Source organism: Leucoraja erinacea, chromosome 2 (genome assembly GCF_028641065.1).
Source record: "Leucoraja erinacea ecotype New England chromosome 2, Leri_hhj_1, whole genome shotgun sequence".
NCBI lineage: Eukaryota > Metazoa > Chordata > Chondrichthyes > Rajiformes > Rajidae > Leucoraja > Leucoraja erinaceus.
In genome coordinates, this window is record NC_073378.1 from 31,695,857 (window position 1) to 31,716,711 (window position 20,855).

The window sequence follows — 20,855 nt, forward strand, 5'->3', positions numbered from 1 at the left end:
TGTGGAGCAACTTCTCCATAAGTTGCTCCATGTGGGAGAGTCATCCACGGACGCGTACCGTTGATGGAGGGTATCCCTCCTCCCCCGACTCATCTGAGTCAACGGGTCTGGCAGACTTTTGTGTGACTTTGCGTCCCGCCGGGACCGCCACGGTGCTCTCCTCCCGCACCACGTCTGCTCCTACTGGCTCTGCTACCGGCGGCAGTGTCGGCGAAAGAGACAGTCGCCCGCTACCCTGATTACCGCGGTCTTCAGTAGCCGACTTCCCCGCAGACCGTCTGTTTACCTTTGACACCTCGGGTCACTCCTGAAAATACAATTATTTTCACAACCCGCAAAAGATCACAGATTAGTTTTAAAAACTTACCTGCTGTTTTTTAAAACTAACCGTTGGGAGGCTGCAGCGCCCCTGCCAGTTGGTCGTTGCATGTAGCTTTCAGACGTAATGACGCGCACGCAGACGGACGGCCCTTCTTCACGTAGTCACTCACGTGACTCCGAAGTAAAATAAACATGTGTGTATTGGGTGCACACATCATTTATAGACTGCCGGTGCTTTTCTGATCATTGTCAAACACAGCAAAAGCAACACGGTGACGCTAGCGTTGCTGCCTTGCAGTGCGAGAGACCCAGGTTCCATCCTGACTGCGGGTGCTGTCTGTAGGGAGTTTGTACGTTCACCCTGTGACCTGCGTGGGTTTCCTCCGGGTGCTCCAATTTCCTCCCACACCCCAAAGACTTGCATGTTTGTAGGTTAATTGGCTTCGGTAAAATTGTAAATTGTGCCTAGTGTGTGTAGGATAGTGCTAGTGTGCGGGGATCGCTGGTCGACGCAGACTCGGTGGGCCGAAGGGCCAGTTTCCGCACCGTATCTCTAAACTAAACTAAACAAAATCAGGTCTCCCCTCAGACACCGACACTCCAAAGAAAACAATGCAAAGAGAAACACTGGCAGAGAGACGTGGTGGTATTTCCATAATCATAATCATACTTTATTAGCCATGTATGTTTTGCAATATACGAGGAATTTGATTTGCCATACAGTCATACCAATAAAAAGCAACAAGACACACAAAATAGTAAGATTAAAAGAGAACTTACCAGTTTGAAGTTTGATCGTTATTTTATGAGGAGTAACGTTGAGGGATTACGTGAAGAACCCCGCCAGGACGCATACGTGTCATTCTTCAAAGCAGCGGTGTGAAATCACAGATAACTGTAATGACTAAACATAGTAAGATTAGAGAAGAGATACCAGTTGAGTATATGATCAAGGGTGGGAGCGGAGGGCACGTAATCCCTCAACATTACTCCTCATAAAATAACGATCAAACTTCAAACTGGTAAGTTCTCGTTTAATCTTACTATTTTACTTCGGTGTCACGTGAGTGACTACATGAAGATTTTAAAGCTCTGTGATTTCATGCCGTGGAAACGAGTCCACGCATCACGTCTGCCTTGATTATGGGGAGAATAGTGTTAACATCATTAGACATCAATACGATATTGAAAACCCAACGATAAATATATTAACACCAAATTATAGCCCCTATTTATGGGGTAAATGATATTACAGAACTTAAAATTGTTTCTGCAAATGTTCCAGGTTCAATGACTGGTTTGTTATAAAATTGTTGGAAAGTTTTCTCCGTTGACCATCCAGCTGTCTTGAGGATTTGGTCCATAGGAACATCCAACTTCATAGCTGCCGATGTAGCTGCAGCCCTGGGGGAGTGAGATTTAAAAATGCTAGTGTCTACTCCAGCCTTAGAGGGCCATTGACAACGCCCAGAGGATTGTCGGCTGCCCTCTCCTTACCTTGGAGGACCTACACAGTTCCCGCTGCATCAAAAAATCCCAGAGTATTATAAACGACATTTCCCACCCCGGACACTCCCTGTTTGAACTGTTGCCGTCAGGCAGACGGTACAGATCTATAAGGACAAGGACAAACAGACTTAAAAACAGTTTTTATCCCACTGCTATAAAGGCACTAAATGTAGCTGCCAAGGAACGCAGGGGCGATACATACTAAGGGACTGTGGTACACTGTGAAATTGACAGAAGGATGTAGGGTTGGGTGTTTATGCGTGCTATTTTCATGATATTTATTTTAGTTGTTTATCTTTTTTAAATATTTTACCTTGTATGTATCGTTAGCTTTTAGAAATGTTTGAATGGTGCACTGACTGGCTGACATTTTTTAATTTTGTTGTACATGGTTCATGTTACAATGACAATAAAGAAACTATTCTATTCTATTCTATTATTAGGACCTGTTTTAGCCATCTAGAGATGGTCTGGACTGTCACTGTTTTGAGTGGCTGTTTGTAGCTGATTAAAAGTGACAATTCTTTCCCTCTGATGATCTTAGTATACTCCATATATAATACTAAGTGTGTTACAATACAGAGACGATCATCTGTCGGGTATGCCCTGAATTCTGTTTTTAGGCCTGCTGACCCCTGTCTGTTTTGTTTGACTAATTCATTGATGTGAAAAGTTAAATTTCCAGATGAAATAGTCATGTTGTCCAGCCTTAGTTTCTGTAGTGACTGGACCTGTTGTGCTGTGACCAAGGCCATCAGCATGACTGTTTTCATAGTCAGTTTCTGTAGGGACAGAGATGTAGCTGGGGACCAGTTTCTTAACATGGTCAGTACAATGCTCACATCCCATATTTGGGAGTACCTGGTTCTTGGGGATTAACATTAAAAATGCCTCCACATGAGTTTGGTTACCAGGGTGTGTCCCAACAGAATGCCGCTCTGTTCCTTGCCACAGGTATGTTGACAGAGCACTTCTGGTGCAGTTGATGGCACTATGACTGAGCCTCTCATCGTAATGGAGGCTTGCCAGGAATTCCAGAACAGACGGGATGTTCATAGATCTGTGGGTGATGTTTATTGTTGTGACAGAACTTCCCATTTCTTGATGACACCAGGTACTATTTTTTGGAGGACTGTCTGTGGGCCGCTGAAATAATATCCACTGTTCGGTCCGTCAGTCCCAGGTGTAGTAGAGGTGCTTTCAAACTCTACAAATTAATAGGTTTATATAATTATGACATGGGTAACTTCCCCTTGTTGCGGGATGAACCAGTAAATTAGGTCTATGATCGAAGGTGATGCATGATTCTAATACCATGTCGAGTATCACCGGGACCCATGGTTTAGTAGGCCAATCGGGTACTATTAAAATACCAGACACGGAGTCTTGCTGTATATTCCTAAATACCCGATTGATGAGGCAGAAAGGAAGGAATGCATAAATAAACAATCCCCCAATGCAGCGAAAATGCATCTGTTGCCACTGCCCCAGGTTCTGGTTCCCATGAACATAATTCGATAGCTGGTGTGAGCCTGGATGCGAATAGGTCGATATCTGGTGTTCCATACCGTGCTGTAATCTCAGCAAATACATTTTTATCCAACATCCATTCAGTGTTTTCACTGAATTTGCGTGACCTGTTGTCTACCACTAAATTTAGTTTACCTGGTAAGTAGGTAGCTGATATCCAAATATCTCTCTCTGGATACACTATAGCCAAATTGTGTTGGACAGATTGTCACATAATGTCAATTTGTTTCCACCCATGTGGGTGATATATGCTACCACGGTGATGTTGTCAATTTGTAGTCTAACATGCTGGTGATATAACCCAGAACAATATGACTTAAGGCCATGGAATGCACTTAACATTCCCAGGTAATTTATGCACAGTATTTGTAATAATGATGCCTCCTGTGCATTCCATCTCCCCCACAGCTGGAGATGGAATTGGTAGCACCCCATCCAAGTGCACTGGCATCAGTTTGTAGTTCCATAGACGGGTAGCTGATAATGTTTGGATTGGAACTGTAGTTGGGTCGGTGTTGAGGGTTAGCACATTCCCCAGGAAGGCCGGTCTGGGCCATGGCCTAAAAAGACCGATGTTGAGTGTTCCTGGCCTTTGAGCTTTCACCAGTTTGTCTTGGCCGACTGGGGTGCTTTTTCCTGGCCGAAGTAGTTTTTAGACGTTGCTTTAATGAGCCCCAGGGTTTTACCCTCTTCGTCAAGTTCTTTTACCTGTTTTGATAAGTTGCCTCCAAATAGTAATATTGGTGGTTTGGAGGTTCCAGGTTTGCATAGGCCTGCAAATTAGGGTCTAAAGCCGGTTGGATGGCACTTCTTCCGAATGCTGTTTACTCGTATTGATAGTTGCAAAATAAAGCCAGTGCATCCTGGTGACCTTGTGTCATGTCTTTTTTGTTTATTGTGCGGGCGAAAACCGTAATTCCCGCTGTTGGGACTTTCAGAACTTTCTGTAGTTTCAAGTCCCTGGCTCTGATTGAGGCTCCGACATGTTTTCAAATACACTGGTTGACACTGGGAACATTCAGTGTTTTGCAGTTCCCTGGTGGTAAGTGTCTTGCTGTGGTGTCCAATAATGCCTGTCCTTATAGCTGGTTGAATGACAAGTAGTCGATACTTGCAGCTATTTTAGGTTCCAGGTTTTGGCCAGTTTGGTCGGGTTTTCTTGCCCCCATGTGCACTAAGGGTATGTTCTGCACCCCTCTTCAGGGTCAGCCCAGAATTGACCCCCTGTACTCCCCTCTGATGAGGGAGAAACACTGTGCAGCCCTACAAGAGGTACTGCTGTAGGACTTACTAGCTGCCCACTGTGTCTAGTCTCCATCTCCCAGAGCCTGTCACTTTGGAGTATTTGCTCCAACAGCCGCTCCAACTGGCTCCAATGCTCTCGGGCACTGGCCACTCGTGGCTGTTCCAGTTCCTGCAGCCGCTCCCAACCGGCTCCAATGCTCACGGGCACTGGCCGTCACGGCTGCTCTTGTTCCCCGCTCCCAGCCGCTCCAACCGGCCCCAATGCTCATGGGCACTGGCCGCTCGCGGCTATTCAGAGTCGGACTCATCGGAGTCAACGACTCTGTTAGTTTTTTGCTTCGCTCTACTGCCGGCCGTGGCTGGTGGGGGAGCAAAGTCGGGCACAGCTGTTCCCATTTCGGGAGATTGGCGTGCTGTTGGTTGCTGCTGCCGGCTGCCCGCAACTCCGCAGTTCTCCCCCGCCAGCTTTATCGCAGCCTTCGTGGATGTGGTCCATGTCTCCACCTGTAAGGTAAGTGGAAGGAACGCAGAGTCTCCTTACCTGCTGTTCCCGGCTTTCAAATTCTGCTGCTAAGGGGAACGTCGTTCCCCCTGCTGTGACTCATTGCAATGCATGTAGCGATATGACACGCATGCGTCCTGGCGGGGTTCTTCACGTAGTCACTCACGTGACTCCGAAGTAAAATACATTTTAACATGAACATCCACCACAGTGACTCCTCCACATTCCTCAATGTGATGGAAAGCAAAAAAAAAGGTCAATCTCCTCTATTTTTAATAAAAAGAAAACAATTTAGAGCCAGCGCCATTAAATATGATCATGGCTGATCATCCACAATCAGTTCCTGCTTTCTCCCCATATCCCTTGATTCCATTAGCCCTAAGATTGATATCCAACTCTCTCTGGAATACATCGTACATACGGTCTTCGATGGAGCTGTTCCCAAACCAAGTTGTGATGCATCTTGATAAAATGATAAAAAAGCTTTCTATAGTTTATGGAAGAACTGCAGAAAAATCGAAGGTAGACAAAAAAGCTGGAGAAACTCAACGGGTGAGGCAGCATCTATGGAGCGAAGGAATAGGCGACGTTTCGGGTCGAGACCCTTCTTCAGACTGATGTCGGGGAGGGGGGAGGTGGGAAAAAGAAAGGAAGAGGCGGAGACAGTAGGCTGTGGGAGAGCTGGGAAGGGGAGGGGAAAGAGGGAGATGCAAGGACGACCTGAAATTGGAGAAGTCAATGTTCATACCGCAGGGGTGTAAACTGCCCGAGCGAATTATGAGGTGCTGTTCAATTTGCATTGGGACTCACCTTGGCCATGGAGGAGGCCCAGGACAGAAAGGTCGGATACAGAATGGGAGATGGAGTTGAATTGCTGAGCCACTGGGAGATCAGGTTGGTTATTGCGAACCGAGCGGAGGTGTTGGGTGAAGCGATCGCCAAGCCTACGCTTGGTCTCACCGATGTAGAGCAGTTGACACCTGGAACAGCGGATGCAATAGATGAGGTTGGAGGAGGTGCAGGTGAACCTCTGCCTCAACTGGAAAGACTGCTTGGGTCCTTGGATGGAGTCGAGGGGGGAGGTAAAGCGACAAGTGTAGCATTTCCTGCGGTTGCAAGGGAAAATACCAGGGGAGGGGGTGGTTTGGGTGGGAACGGACGAATTGACCAGGGATTCAATGCTTTCTATAGTATCATTTTATCACAGAGATCAAAAATGTGAATGTTTTCTACCTTAAAAATAAGCATCCTTTAGAGCCAAGTACCAAATTACAGTTAATGAAGGGGAAAGATCTGCTGCTTTTAAATAAACATGTGTGTATAGGGAGCACACATAATTTATAGACTGCCTGTCCCACTTGTGCGGCACTCGTGCATCACGCAGATGCCGTGCGACAATTTTGTACATCCCGAAATCCTGGGGCACCGCGTGTCACTGCCTACGTCACCACCACGTGCTGCCAATCACCACCCCCCTCCCGGACACTTATTATTATTTATTCAAATCGTTTGCTATGTCGCTCTTCCAGGGAGATGCTAAATGCATTTCGTTGTCTCTGTACTGTACACTGACAATGACAATTAAAATTGAATCTGAATCTGAATCTGAATCTGAATGTGAGCTTAATGTGTACCATGCGCACATCACGTGCGTGGCACAACGCGTAAATTTACGTCGTGACGCGTAAATTATGTAGTGTAAATTAGGCGCAAATGACACCGAAGTGGGACAGGCCCTTTAATTTAAACATAGTGGAAGCAACATTAAAATGTCACCAGTGGTAGTCACTTGGAGTCACTACATCCACCTATACTATTTTATAATGCATCTGATCTCCTCTTGTGCCTGCCATCCTTTCTCAGTGTGCTTACGTGCAATTGAATGGTGAACACAAAGATCTCAAACTTGCAGTTTAAGCACGAAATTAAAGCAAAATCATAATGTCATAAGTGATAGGAGCAGAATTAGGCTTTTCGGCCCATCAAGTTTACGCCACCATTCAATTGACAATAGACAATAGCTGCAGGAGTAGGCCATTTGGCCCTTCGAGCCAGCACCACCATTCAATGTGATCATGGCTGATCTATCTCCCCCTCCTAACCCCATTCTCCTGCCTTCTCCCCATCACCCCTGACACCCACACTAATCAAGAAACTATCTGTCTCTGCCTTAAAAATATCCATTGAGATCAAGAAAATCAAGAGCTAGGTAGTCAATTATTCTGGGTAGGAAGTCTCCAAATATCTCCAGATTTAGGGACAGTTTCTTCCCAGCTGTTATAAGGCAACTGAACCGTCCTCACACCAATTAGAGAGCGGCCCTCACCTCCCATCTACCTCATTGGAGACCTTCGAACCATCTTTAATCAGACTTTACTGGACATTATCTTGCACTAAACGTTATACTCTTTGTCTCTTTACACTTGAGATGGTTCCATCCATGAATTTTGCCTTCTCCAATTTATTAAGATTATTCTATAAGTGATAGGAGCAGAGTTAGGCCATTCGGCCCTTCAAGTCTACTCCGCCATTCAATCGTGACTGATCTATCTCTCCTGCCTCCTCCCCATAACCCCTGACACCCGTACCAATCAAGAATCTGTTAATCTCTGCCATAAAAATATCCACTGACTTGGCCTCCACAGTCTGCTGTGAGAAAGAGTTCCACAGATTCACCACCCTCTGACTAAAGAAATTCCTCCTCATCTCCTTCCTAAACATTTGTCCCTTCATTCTGAGGCTGTACCCTCTGGTCCTAGACTCTCCCACTAGTGGAAAAATCCTCTCCACGTCCTCTCTATCCAGGCCTTTCACTATTCTGTAAGTTTCAATGAGGTGCCCCCTCACTCCCCTTATTGTTGAAAGTATATATTCCTAAATTAATAAATCGAAGATCTCATTGCCGTTAGGGCACTGAATTAATTTCCTTTATGTGTATTAGCTTCCTTAATTGAATTTTTACCATCATAAAACCTGAGATGTCTCTATCCAGCATGTTACAATGGCACAAATTAGTTGCCTGGGCTATTTTCAGCCGGTGTTTCAACACTGGAAATGCAGTATGATTTGAATAGATTAATGCTTCTTACCTGAAAACAGTTTGCTCTATTTCGAGATACGGAGCGGAAACAGGCCCTTCGGCCCACCGGGTCCGCGCCGACCAGCGATCCCCACACATTAACACTATCCTATACCCACTAGGGGCAATTTTTACATTTACTAAGGCAATTAACCTACAAACCTGCACGTCTTTGGAGTGTGAGAGGAAACGGAAGATCTGGGAGAAAACCCATGCACAGGTCACGGGGAGAACGTACAAACTCCGTACAGACAGCACCCGTAGTCGGGATTGAACCCAGGTCTCCAGCGCTGCATTCGCTGTAAGGCAGCAACTCTGCCGCTGCGCCACCGTATTCAGGACATACGGAACTGCAGATGCTGGTGGACATAAAAAATGCAAAGTGCTGGCGTAACTCAACGACTTGAAAGATTTAATGGGAACCTGAGGGGTGACTTTCTCACACAAAGGGTGGTGGGTGGATGGAACGAGCTGCCGGAGGAGGTAGTTGAGGCAGGGACTATCGCAACGTTTATGAAACATTTAGAGGGGTATATGGATAGGACATGGTTTAGAGCGATATGGGGCAAACGCAAGAAGGTGTAGATGGGACATGTTGGTCAGTGTGGGCAAGTTGGGCCAAAGGGCCTGTTTTCTCGCTGTAAGACCCTCTGACTCATAAAGTGGTGGATTAACTCAACAGGTCAGGCAGCATCTCTGGAGAACACTCCAAAAGACGTACAAGAATGTAGGTAATTTGGCTTGGTAAATGTAAAAATTGTCCCTAGTGTGTGTCGGATAGTGTTAGCGTGTAGGGATCGCTGGTTGGCGCGGACCCGGTGGGCTGAAAGGGCCTGTATCTATAAACTAAACTAAACTAAACTATACATGGATAGTTTCTGGTCAAGAGACGCTTGTTAAGACTTTGTGACGTTTTTTTTGCTCATCCTCTCATTGGAGTTGATGTAGTTTTAAAATTGTGCTTTTGTTTCATTAAGTATTAAAAATCGACTTTTGTGTTGCAGGAACGGCTTCCCTGAGCAGCCAATTTGCCAAAATTCCAAAGGGGCTGAAACATTTAAACATGTCGAAAATCTCTCTGTCACCCAAAGGTACGTAAAAATCAGAGTTATTGGTTCTGTCGAGGGCGTGAGAGGGGAGTTGGGAGAGGGTAAGGGAAGGGGAGGGGGAGGGATCGGACTTCACTGGAATCTGGGTATCGGGAGATAGCACTATTGTTTTTTTCTCCGAGATCTTCGGTTTCCTCCCCCCACTCCAAAGACACACAGGTATGTAGGCAAATTGGCTCGGTAAGTGTAAACATTGACCCTAGTGTGTGTAGGATAGTGTTAATGTGCTGGTCGATGCGGACTCGGTTGGCTGAAGGGCCTGTTTCCGCGCTGTATCTCTATACAAAACTAAACTTAAATATCAACATTTCCTATCCCCTCTTGTCACATTAATTTGATAATGGTTTAATTTAAATGGTTTTAATTTAAATGGTTTTAATTTAATTGGCTTTAGACTGAATGTGACGGTGCTCCAGTTAGAAATTTACATCTAGCAGCTAATGGCTGTGGGCCTCAATGTATAACCAGTGTGTAGTTGGACTGGAGATTGCATGAGAAAACATTCTCATTACCGAATCATGAAAGACTAAACAAAAATAAATTGTGTCGTTGGGGTCGATTGGATGGAAGCATCAGTGAGCACGACAAGCAAACAGCTGAAGATAGACTGAAGATAGAGAGTTAGATTTCGCTCTTATGGCTAATGGAATCAAGAGATGTGGGGAAAAAAGCAGGAACGGGCCACTGATTTTGGATGATCAGCCCTGATCGTATAAATGTGAGGTTATCCACTTTGGTGGCAAAAACAGGACGGCGGATTATTATCTGAATGGTGTCAAGTTGGGAAAAGGGGAAGTACAACAAGATCTGGGGGTCCTTGTTCATCAGTCAATGAAAGTAAGCATGCAGGTACAGCAGGCAGTGAAAAAGCTAATGGCATGTTCAAGAAGGAACTGCAGATGCTGGAAAATCGAAGTTAGACAAAAGTGCTGGAGAAACTCTGCGGGCGCAGCAGCATCTATGGAGCGAAGGAAATAGGCAACGTTTCGGGCCGAAACCCTTCTTCAGACTGATCTATATACTGATATACTGATAGACTTTTGTCCACCTAAAGCTGATGGCATGATGGCCTTCATAACAAGAGGAGTTGAGTATAGGAGCAAAGAGGTCCTCCTGCAGTTGTACAGGGCCCTAGTAAGACCACACCTGGAGTATTGTGTGCATTTTTGGTCTCCAAATTTGAGGAAGGACATTCTTGCTCTTGAGGGAGTGCAGCGTAGGTTTACAAGGTTAATTCCCAGGATGGCGGGAATGTCATATGTTGATAGAATGGAGCGGCTGGGCTTGTATACTCTGGAATTTAAAAGGATGAGAGGGAATCTTATTGAAACATATAAGATTATTAAGGAATTGGACACTGTTCCTGATGTTGGGGGAGTCCAGAACCAGGGTCCACAGTTTAAGAATAAGGGGTAGGCCATTTAAAACGGAGATGAGGAAGCACTTTTTCACCCAGAGAGTTGTAAATCTGTGGAATTCTCTGCCTCAGAAGGCAGTGGAGGCCAATTCTCTGGATACTTTCAAGAGTGAGTTTGATAGAGTCCTTAAAGAAAGAGGAGTCAATGGAAATGGGGAGAAGACAGGAACGGAATACTGATTGTGGATGATCAGCCATGATCACAGTGAATGGCGGTGCTGGCTTGAAGGGCCGAATGGCCTACTCCTGCACCTATTGTCTATTGTCTATTGACATTTAGGGTCAGGACCCTTCAGACAGAGTCAGGGGAGAGGGAATTTAAATATCCATTTTGGTAGGTACATTGATGGTAATAATAGGTATTGATGAATATTAATGTATCAATAATATGTATTGATAGTGAATTCGAAAAAGAGCCTCTTTCTGCACTGTATCTCTAAAAGTCTAAAGTCAGTTAACCTACAAACCTGATGGCTCGATTGTAATCATGTGTTGGCTTTCCGCTGACTGGTTAGCACGCAACAGAAGATTTTCACTGTACCTCGCTACACGTGACAATAAACTAAATTAAACTAAACACTCTTATATTTAGACGTAGGTTCAAATAATTTTTTTTTAATGAAACGTGCACATTTTTTTAATCACTTAGTCTGTGCCAGACTGCATTTACAGCATTTATTATTAACGCATGTTTCAATTTTTTTCTTTGCTGGCGTTTTGTCTTTAATAGTGTGGAATAGTCTTGGCAGTATTCCAGTACAAAATGTGTGGACGAGTGTTAATTTTGTGTTCCGTGTGATTGCAGGCGTGAACAACCTTGCCCAATCTCTCAGTGCCAACCAGCAAGTCTTTAACTCTCTCACGCATCTGGACCTCGCAGGAAACTTGCTCCGTGGCGATGATCTGGCAGTAAGTTGGACTTAATTGATGGGTTGACATATGATGAGCGTTTGACGGCACTGGGCCTGTACTCGCTGGAGTTTAGAAGGATGGGGGGGGGGGGGGGGGGACCTCATTGAAACTTACCAAATGGTGAAAGACCTGGATAGAGTGGATGCGGAGAGGATGTTTCCACTAGTGGGAGAGTCCGGGACCGGAGGTCACAGCCTCAGAATAAAAGGGTGTACCTTTAGAAAGGAGATGAGAAAGAATTTCTTCAGTTAGAGCATGGGGAATCTGTAGAATTCATTGCCACAGACGGCTGTGGAGGCCAAGTCAATGGATATTTTTAAGGCAGAGATAGATAGATTCTTTATTAGTACGGGTGTCAGAGGTTATGGGGAAAGGCAGGAGAATGGGGTTGAGAGGGAAAGATGGATCAGCCATGATTGAATGGCGGAGTAGACTTGATGGACCGAATGGCCTACATCTGCTCTTATAAACTTATACACAACTTCCCAATAACACGCAAAGCACCAGAAACGAGATGAATATTGGGTTTAGGTGTAGGTTTATTGTCACATGTACCGAGGTACAGAGAAAAGCTTTTGTGTTGCCTGCTGTCCAAATGGATCAGATAGTACACAATCAGATTAGTGCAGGATAAGGCCATTCGGCGGCACTCAATATGATCATGGCTGATCATCCAACTCAGTATCCCGTACCTGGCGCAGCGGATCCCCTTAGAGGCCACATTGCTGCCAATGAGGGGGCCTCAACTACCCTCTGGGCAGAGAGGCAGGAGAAAAAATGGGGATTTCCCCGTTTAGGAGGGGGGAGATAGATCAGCCACGATTGATTGGCGGAGCAGACTTGATGGGCAGAATGGCCTAATTCTGTTTCTAAAACATATAATAAAGGGGGCTAGAATGTAAAAACTACAGGAGTTACATACACAATCTTCCAGTCATCCAGTGCATGGGTTTTTTCCGAGATCTTCGGCTTCCTCCCACACTCCAAAGACGTACAGGTTTGTAGGTTAATTGGCTTGGTAAATGTAAAAATTGCTCACTAGTGGTTGTCGGATAGTAGGATGTACGGGGATCGCTGGTCGGCGCAGACCCGGTGGGCCGAAGGGCCTGTTTCCCTGCTGTATCTCTAAAAAGAAGGTACTATGATAACATTTAAAAGATAGATGGGCAAGTACATGGATAGGAAAAGCTTTAAGGGATGTTGGCCAAATGGGGCCAGGTGGGGGACTAATGCAGATGAGGCATCTTGGGCCAAAGGGCCTGTTTCCATACTGTATGATGCTAGATTCTGGCAATGAACTTGAAGCATGCAGAATTGCCACCCAGAATTTCAAAATCAATGCATTGATGACTGGATAAATTCCTATTTGTGCCTGGGATGATGAAGACAGCGGTGAGATGGCGGTGGCCTTATACGAGGACCAGAGGACAGGTTTAAGGTGAAGGGGATAAGACTTAATAGGAATCTGAGGGGTGACATTTTCACACAAAGGGTGGTGGGTGTATGGAACAAACTGCCAGAGGAGGTGGTTGAGGCAGGGATTACCCCAACGTTAAGAGACAATTAGACAGGTTCATAGGACAGGTTTGGAGGAATATGGACCAAACGCAGGCAGGTGGGACTAGTGTGTATGGGACATGTTGGTCAGTGTGGGCAAGTTGGGCTAAAGGGGCGGTTTCCACGCTCTATGACTCGATGGTGAAAAATGTAAAGTTAAATACCACTTTTTTCTCCAGGTGATATTAAAACTGATTTTAATTAACAATAGAATTTTCACAGAAAACGAAAATTGATCACTTGGCATTTTCCATCATCGAAAATGAACAATTTGCTGGAAATTATTAGCTGAAGAGATACAAATGTGTAGGAAGGAACTGCAGATGCTGGTTTAAACCAAAGATAGACACAAAAAGCTGGAGCAACTCAGCGGGACAGGCAGCGTCTCTGGAGAGAAGGAATGGGTGACGTTTCAGGTCGAGACCCTTCTTCAGATACAAATGAGCAAACCATTCAAGCCTTGAATCTAGCTGAGACAACATTGAACACAATAAACTAAAATAGTTTAGTTTAGTTTAGTTTAGAGATACAGCGCGGAAACAGGCACTTCGGACCACCGAGTCCGCACTGACCAGCGATCCCCGCACATTAACGCCATCCTACATACACTTGGGGGCAATTTACAATTTTTACCCAAACCAATTAACCTGCAGTTTTTGGAGTGTGGGAGGAAACCGGAGTTCCTGGAGAAAACCAACGCAGGTCATGGGGAGAACGTACAAACTCCGTACAGACAGCGCCCATAGTCAGGATCGAAACCGGGTCTCTGGCGCTGTAAAGCAGCAACTCTACCGCTGCGCCACCGTGCCACCCCTTATAGAGAGAGGAGGATTCTCTCAGACACTGGACCTGTTGGACTTACCAACATAATAGGCAAGAAAGTGCTCTTCCCATGTCATGAACAATTAATCACATGAATGGTCTCTAACGTACCTGAGAAAACTGTACGGTGCAAAATTTAATACCTAGTTATTCTGTTGTCTCTATCAATGTTTGTCATCTATAATCAATGATTTGGATGAGAACGTGCCTGCATGAGTAGCAAGTTTGCAGATGACACTAAAGTGGGTGGTTTTGTAGATAGTGATGATGGTTGTAAACGATTGCAGCAGGATCTTGATCGATTGGCCAGGTGGGCTGAGGAATGGTTGATGGAATTTAAAACAGAGAAATGTGAGGTGTTGCATTTTGGGACGACTAACAAGGGCAGGACCTACACAGTGAATGGTAGGCCTCTGGGTAGTGTTGTAGAGCAGAGCCGAAACGTCACCCATTCCTTCTCTCCAGAATGTCCCTCATACACATTATAGGTAGATGGTTTTGGAGGAGCGTTCATCAGTCAGAGTATTGAGTATAGAAGTCGGGAGGTCATGTTGCAGTTGTATAAGACGTTGGTGAAATGTTTAAGAAAGAACTGCAGATGCTGGAAAAATCGATGGTAGACAAAAATGCTGGAGAAACTCAGCAAGTCAGGCAGCATCTATGGAGAAAAGGAATAGTATTGTGTTCAGTTCTGGGCACCACGTTATAGGAACGATCTTGTCAAACTGGAAAGGGTTACAGAGATGATTTACAAGGATGTTGCCAGGGCTGGAGGGTCTGAGCTATAGGGAGAGGTTGAGTAGGCTGGGTCTCTATTCCTTGGAGCACAGGAGGATAAGGGGTGATCTTACAGAGGTGTATAAAATCATGAGAGGAATAGATCGGGTAGATGCACAGAGTCTCTTGCCCAGAGTAGGGGAATCGAGAACCAGAGGACATAGATTTAAGGCGAGGGGGAAAAAGATTTAATAGGAACCTGAGATGTAACTTGTTAATATAAAGGGAGGTGGGTGTATGGAACGAGCTGCCGGAGGAGGTAGTTGAGGCAGGTACTATCGTTATATTTAAGAAACATTTAAACAGGTACATGGATAGGACAGGTTTAGAGGGATATGGACCAAATGCAGGCAGGTGGGACTGGTATAGATGGGACATGTTGGTTGGTGTGGGCAAGTTGGGCATGATCCATATCCCACTATTCCCTGCACTTCCATGCACCAATCTAAAAGCCTCTTAAACACCACTATCGTAACTGCCTCCACCACCCCTGGCAAGGCATTCAAGGCCCCCACCCCCTGTGTTAAAAAAAACTTGCCCCGCACATCTCCGTTGGACTCGCACTGGTTTAATGGCCCTGTCCCACTGTACGAGTTCATTCAAGAGCTCTCCCGAGTTAAAAAAAAATAGTGGTAAGCACGTAGAATGTAGGTAGCGGGTACGTCGGAGCTCGGGGACGTCTCTTAGCGGCTCGTAACGCTAACGGCAGGTACTGGGGAAACATGGTAAGCTCGGGAAGACTCGTGAAGATTTTTCAACATGTTGAAAAATGTCCACGAGAGCCCCGAGTACCTACGAGCGGCCATTACCGTAAATCTCCGAGTTCGAATCAGAGCAAACTCTGGGGAAAAATTGAATGAATTCGTACAGTGGGACAAGGCTATAAGACTTGGATAGGATTTCATTGCGGATTTCATTCAAGTCGGAAATAAAAAACGTTTAAGGGCTTGTCCCACTTGGCGATTATTTTCATTGACTGCCTGCATCATTGACTGACGTATCAGGTCACTGAAAAATTTGGGGCGTGACGTGGCGTGATGACGTGTTGACACACGGTGTTTCCTCAAGTGACGCAACTTTTTTTTTGTCGCCGCTGGATTTTGAAATGTTCAAAATCTTTTGGTGACACTGATATGGCGCCAGCGGTCACCGAACAAAATCGCCAAGTGGGATAGGCCCCTTTACGCTCGAGTTCAACTTAACAAGATTATTAAGGGTTTGGACACTCTAGAGGCAGGAAATATGTTCCCGATGTTGGGGGAGTCCAGAACCAGGGGCCACTGTTTAAGAATAAGGAGTAAGCCATTTAGAATGGAGCCGAGGAAACACTTTTTCTCACAGAGAGTGGTGAGTCTGTGGAATTCTCTGCCTCAGAGGGCGGTGGAGGCAGGTTCTCTGGATGCTTTCAAGACAGAGCTAGATAGGGCTCTTAAAAATAGCGGAGTCAGGGGATATGGGGAGAAGGCAGGAACGGGGTACTGATTGGGGATGATCAGCCATGATCACATTGAATGGCGGTGCTGGCTCGAAGGGCCGAATGGCCGACTCCTGCACCTATTGTCTATTGTCTATTGAGTAAAGTTACCGAGCATTTTATTCAAGGTTTATTTTGTCTGTCTCTTTACAGAACCTGTACAATTTCCTATCCCAGCCAAATGCGATTGCTCATCTTGATTTGTCCAACACAGACTGTGCATTAGATATGGTACGTACTACTTCTCTTTCTTGCTGTTGCCATTTATATGTTTCAAAGCAATGATCTGAATTTTCCAGTTAATGGCTCAGATAATTTTTTTTTAGTTTAGTTTAGAGTAACAGCGCAGAAAGTGGCCCTTCGGCCCACCCAGTCCGCGCCGACCAGCGATCCCCGCACATTCACACAAGCCTACAAGCACCAGGGACAATTTACACTTATACCAAGCCAATTAACCTGCAAACCTGAAAGTGTGGGAGGAAACCGAAGATCTCGGAGAAAACTCACGCAGTCACGGGGAGAACATGCAGGCAGCACCCATAGTCGGGATCGAACCCGGGTCTCTGGCGCTATAAGGCACCATACTGCGTGGTAAGGCACCGTGTTGCTGCGCCATCGTCCCGCCTTGATTCACATCCGAGGAATCGGCCTGCAAGGATTCGGCTGGATCATGGCAGCACGGTGACGCAGCAGTAGAGTTGCTGCCTTACAGCGCCAGAGACCCGGGTTCGATCCTCACCACGAGTGCCTGCCTGTACAGAGTTTGTACGTTCTCCCCATGACCTGCGTGGGTTTTCTCCGGGATCTTTGATTTCTTCCCACACTCCAAAGACGTACAGGTTTGTAGGTTAATTGGCTTCAAATAAAAATTGTAAATTGTCTCTAGTGTGAGTAGGATAGTTTTAGTGTGCGGGTATAACTGGCTGGTGCGGACTCGGTGGGCCAAAGAGTTCGTAAGTCTAAAGTAAATCTATGCAGAAAATGCAATTTAATTTGTGCGGCACGATGGAGTTTGACCGTTCTCCCCATGACAACATGGGCTTTCTCTGAGAACTTCGGTTTCCCCCCCCCACACTTCAAAGACGTACAGGTTTGTTGGTTAATTGGCTTGGTATATAATGTAAAATTGTCCCTAGTGTGTAGGATAGTGCCAGCGTGCGGGGTGATCGATTATTCGGCGTGGACTCGGTGTCTCTGGGCAATCTAAGGCAGCAACTCTATCGCTGTGTGTGTTGGATAATGTTAGTGTGCGGGGATCGCTGGACCGGTGGGCCGAAGCGCCAGTTTCCGCGCTGTATCTCTAAACTAGAGGCACATTGGCCTTCATCAGTCAGAGCATTGAGTATAGAAGTTGGGAGGTCATGTTGCAGAAGTATAAGACGTTGGTGAGGCCACATTTAGAGTATTGTGTTCAGTTCTGGGCACCGTGTTATAGGAAAGATGTTGTCAAGCTGGAAAGGGTACAAAGAAGATTTACGAGGATGTTGCCAGGACTTAAGGGCATGAGTTATAACCATATAACAATTACAGCACGGAAACAGGCCATCTCGACCCTTCTAGTCCGTGCCGAACACATAATCTCCCCTAGTCCCATATACCTGCGCTCAGACCATAACCCTCCATTCCGTTCCCATCCATATAACTTATCCAATTTATTTTTAAATGATAAAAACGAACCTGCCTCCACCACCTTCACTGGAAGCTCATTCCACACAGCCACCACTCTCTGAGTAAAGAAGTTCCCCCTCATGTTACCCCTAAACGTCAGTCCCTTAATTCTCAAGTCATGTCCCCTTGTTTGAATCTTCCCTACTCTCAGTGGGAAAAGCTTTTCCACGTCAATGTCTATCCCTCTCATCATTTTAAAAACCTCTATCAAGTCCCCCCTTAACCTTCTGCGCTCCAAAGAATAAAGCCCTACCTTGTTCAACCTTTCTCTGTAACTTAGTTGCTGAAACCCAGGCAACATTCTAGTAAATCTCCTCTGTACTCTCTCTATTTTGTTGACATCCTTCCTATAATTAGGCGACCAAAATTGTACACCATTTTGAGTTATAGGGAGGGGTTAAGCAAGCTGGGACTCTATTCCTTGGAGCGCAGAAGGATGAGGGGTGATCTTGCAGAGGAGTACAAACTCATGAGAGGAATAGATCGGGTAGACGAACAGAGTCAAAGTTGGGGAATCGAGAACCAGAGGACATAGGTCTAAGGTGACGGGCATAAAGATTTAATAGGAATCTGAGGGGTAACTTTTTCACATAAAGGGTGGTGGGTGTATGGAACGAGCTGTCAGAGGAGGTAGTTGAGGCAAGAACTAACGTAACGTTTAAGAAACACTTCGACAGCTACATGGATAGGACAGGTTTAGAGGGATATGAACCAAACGCAGGCAGGTGTGAGTAGCATAGATGGGACATGTTAGTCAGTGTGGGCAAGTTGGGCCGAAGGGCCTATTTCCATGCTGTAAGACTATGACTCTATATTAGCCATTTTTCCCCTCATGTTTCCCCAGCATGTAAGCTCGGGAAGCCTCGTGGGTTAAACACATTACAAGCTCATCACACTCCTTATAATTTTCAAAATTCCCGACATCAGAGAGCCAGATGGTAGGGATCTGATCTGTGAGATGGAAATATAGAAACAGAGAAAACAGTTTCAGGAGTAGGCCATTCAGCCCTTCGAGCCAGCACCGCCATTCAATATGATCATGGCTGATCATCCAAAATCAGTACCCCGTTCCTGCTTTCTCCCCATATCCCTTGATTCCGTTCGCCCAAAGAGCTAAATCTAGAGGCAGGAAACATGTTCCCAATGTTTGGTGAGTCCAGAACCAGGGGCCACAGTTTAAGAATAAGGGGTAAGAACATTTAGAACGGAAATGAGGAAACATTTTTTCACACCGAGAGTTGTCAGTCTGTTGAATTCTCTGCCTCAGAGGACGGTGGGGGCCGGTTTTCTGGATACTTTCAAGAGATAGGGCTCTTAAAGACAGCAGAGTCAGGGGGATATGGGAAGAAGGCAGGAACGGTGTACTGATTGGGGATGATCAGCCATGATCACATTGAATGGCAGTGTTGGCTTGAATGGATGAATGGCCTACTCCTGAACCTATTTTCTATTGTCTATTGTCTATAACTAAATTAAACTAAACTAAACGAAACTTGAAGCTGTCAGCCATTTCCACACCCGCACCATTGATACTGATCGGAGCATGTACTCCCCCACGCTTCCTGGAGTCAGTAACTAGCTCATTCGCCCTGCTGGCTTTGAGCAAGAGGTGTTCATCCTGAAGAAGGGTCTCGACCCGAAACGTCAACCATTCCTTCTCTCCAGAGATGCTGCCTGTCCCGCTGAGTTACTCCAGCATTGTGTGTCCACATCTCCTCATCATCTTCCTGTACTCCATCTCGTCATCGTTCGTGGTTCTGCCCACATAGATAATAATAGATAAAAGATAGTCTGAGGGTCTCCAATGACAATAGGCAATAGGTGTAAGAGTAGGCCATTCGGCCCTTCGAGCCAGCATTGCCATTCACTGTGATCATGGCTGATCATCCACAATCAGTATCCCGTTCCTGCCTTCTCCCCATATCCCCTGACTCCGCTATCTTTAAGAGCTCTGTCTAACTCTCTCTTGAAAGCATCCAGAGAATTGGCCTCCACTGCCTTCTATGGCAGAGAATTCCACAGATTCACAACTCTCTGGGTGAAAAAGTTTTTCCTCATCCCCGTTCTAAATGGCCTTCCCCTTATTCTTAATTTTAATGGACGGGTGGATTGATAGTTTAAATGGAGACAGTGAATTGCCCCTAGTGTAGGTGAGCGCTAAATCTAGACGGTGAGGGGGGAGGGGGGGGGGGGTTTACACTGTGCAGAGAATAGCCTCACATGTGTTAGAGATACAGCGCGGAAACAGGCCCTTCGGCCCACCGAGTCCGCACCGACCAGCGATCCCCACGCACTAACACTATCCTACACACACAATAGGGACAATTTACATTTATACCAAGCCAATTAACCTGCAAGCCTGTATTTCTTTGGAGTGTGGGAGGAAATCAGAGATCTCGGATAAAACCCACGCAGGTCACGGGGAGAACGTACAAACTCTGCACAGACAAGCACCCGCAGTCGGGATCGAACCCGGGTCTCTGGCGCAGTATGCCCTGTGAGGTAGCAACTCCACCGTTGCGCCACCGTGCCTCCACAGTCGGTCTCGACTAGATCGGGCTAACTTCAGCACTGCCTGATTTCATGAGCTCCATGTTGATCACTCAGTATTCAAGTATTGAACTGGCTGCAGCACAGTGGTAGAGCTGCTGCCTTACAGTGCCAGAGACGTTCCAAAGACGTACAGGTTTGCAGGTTAATTGGCTTTGGTAAAATTGTAAACATTGTCCCTAGTGTGCAGCCTGGTGTTAGTGTTCAGGGTGGTCGCTGGTCGATGCGGACTCAGTGCGCCTGCTTCTGCACTGTACCGCTGAAGACTAAAGTAAATTATTTTCCAGTCATTGAAAAATTACCGAATAGTTTCTCGCTCGTCAATTATTTTCTATAGCAATGAAATATATCGTTCAATAAAAGGCAGGAGATCGTTTCCGTAC

General features: G+C 45.8%; 1 protein-coding gene across 4 annotated transcripts in view; it reads left to right on the forward strand.

The window, feature by feature from the left end:
- Window positions 1–20,855, forward strand: part of LOC129708531 (F-actin-uncapping protein LRRC16A-like) — a 301,981-nt gene that overhangs the window by 144,986 nt on the left and 136,140 nt on the right. For all 4 annotated transcript variants that reach the window (XM_055654335.1, XM_055654351.1, XM_055654347.1 and 1 more), the window contains exons 12-14: window positions 9,191–9,277; window positions 11,518–11,621; window positions 16,408–16,485. In XM_055654335.1, the coding sequence (XP_055510310.1) occupies window positions 9,191–9,277; window positions 11,518–11,621; window positions 16,408–16,485 (269 nt within the window). The remainder of the gene's footprint in view (window positions 1–9,190; window positions 9,278–11,517; window positions 11,622–16,407; window positions 16,486–20,855) is intronic.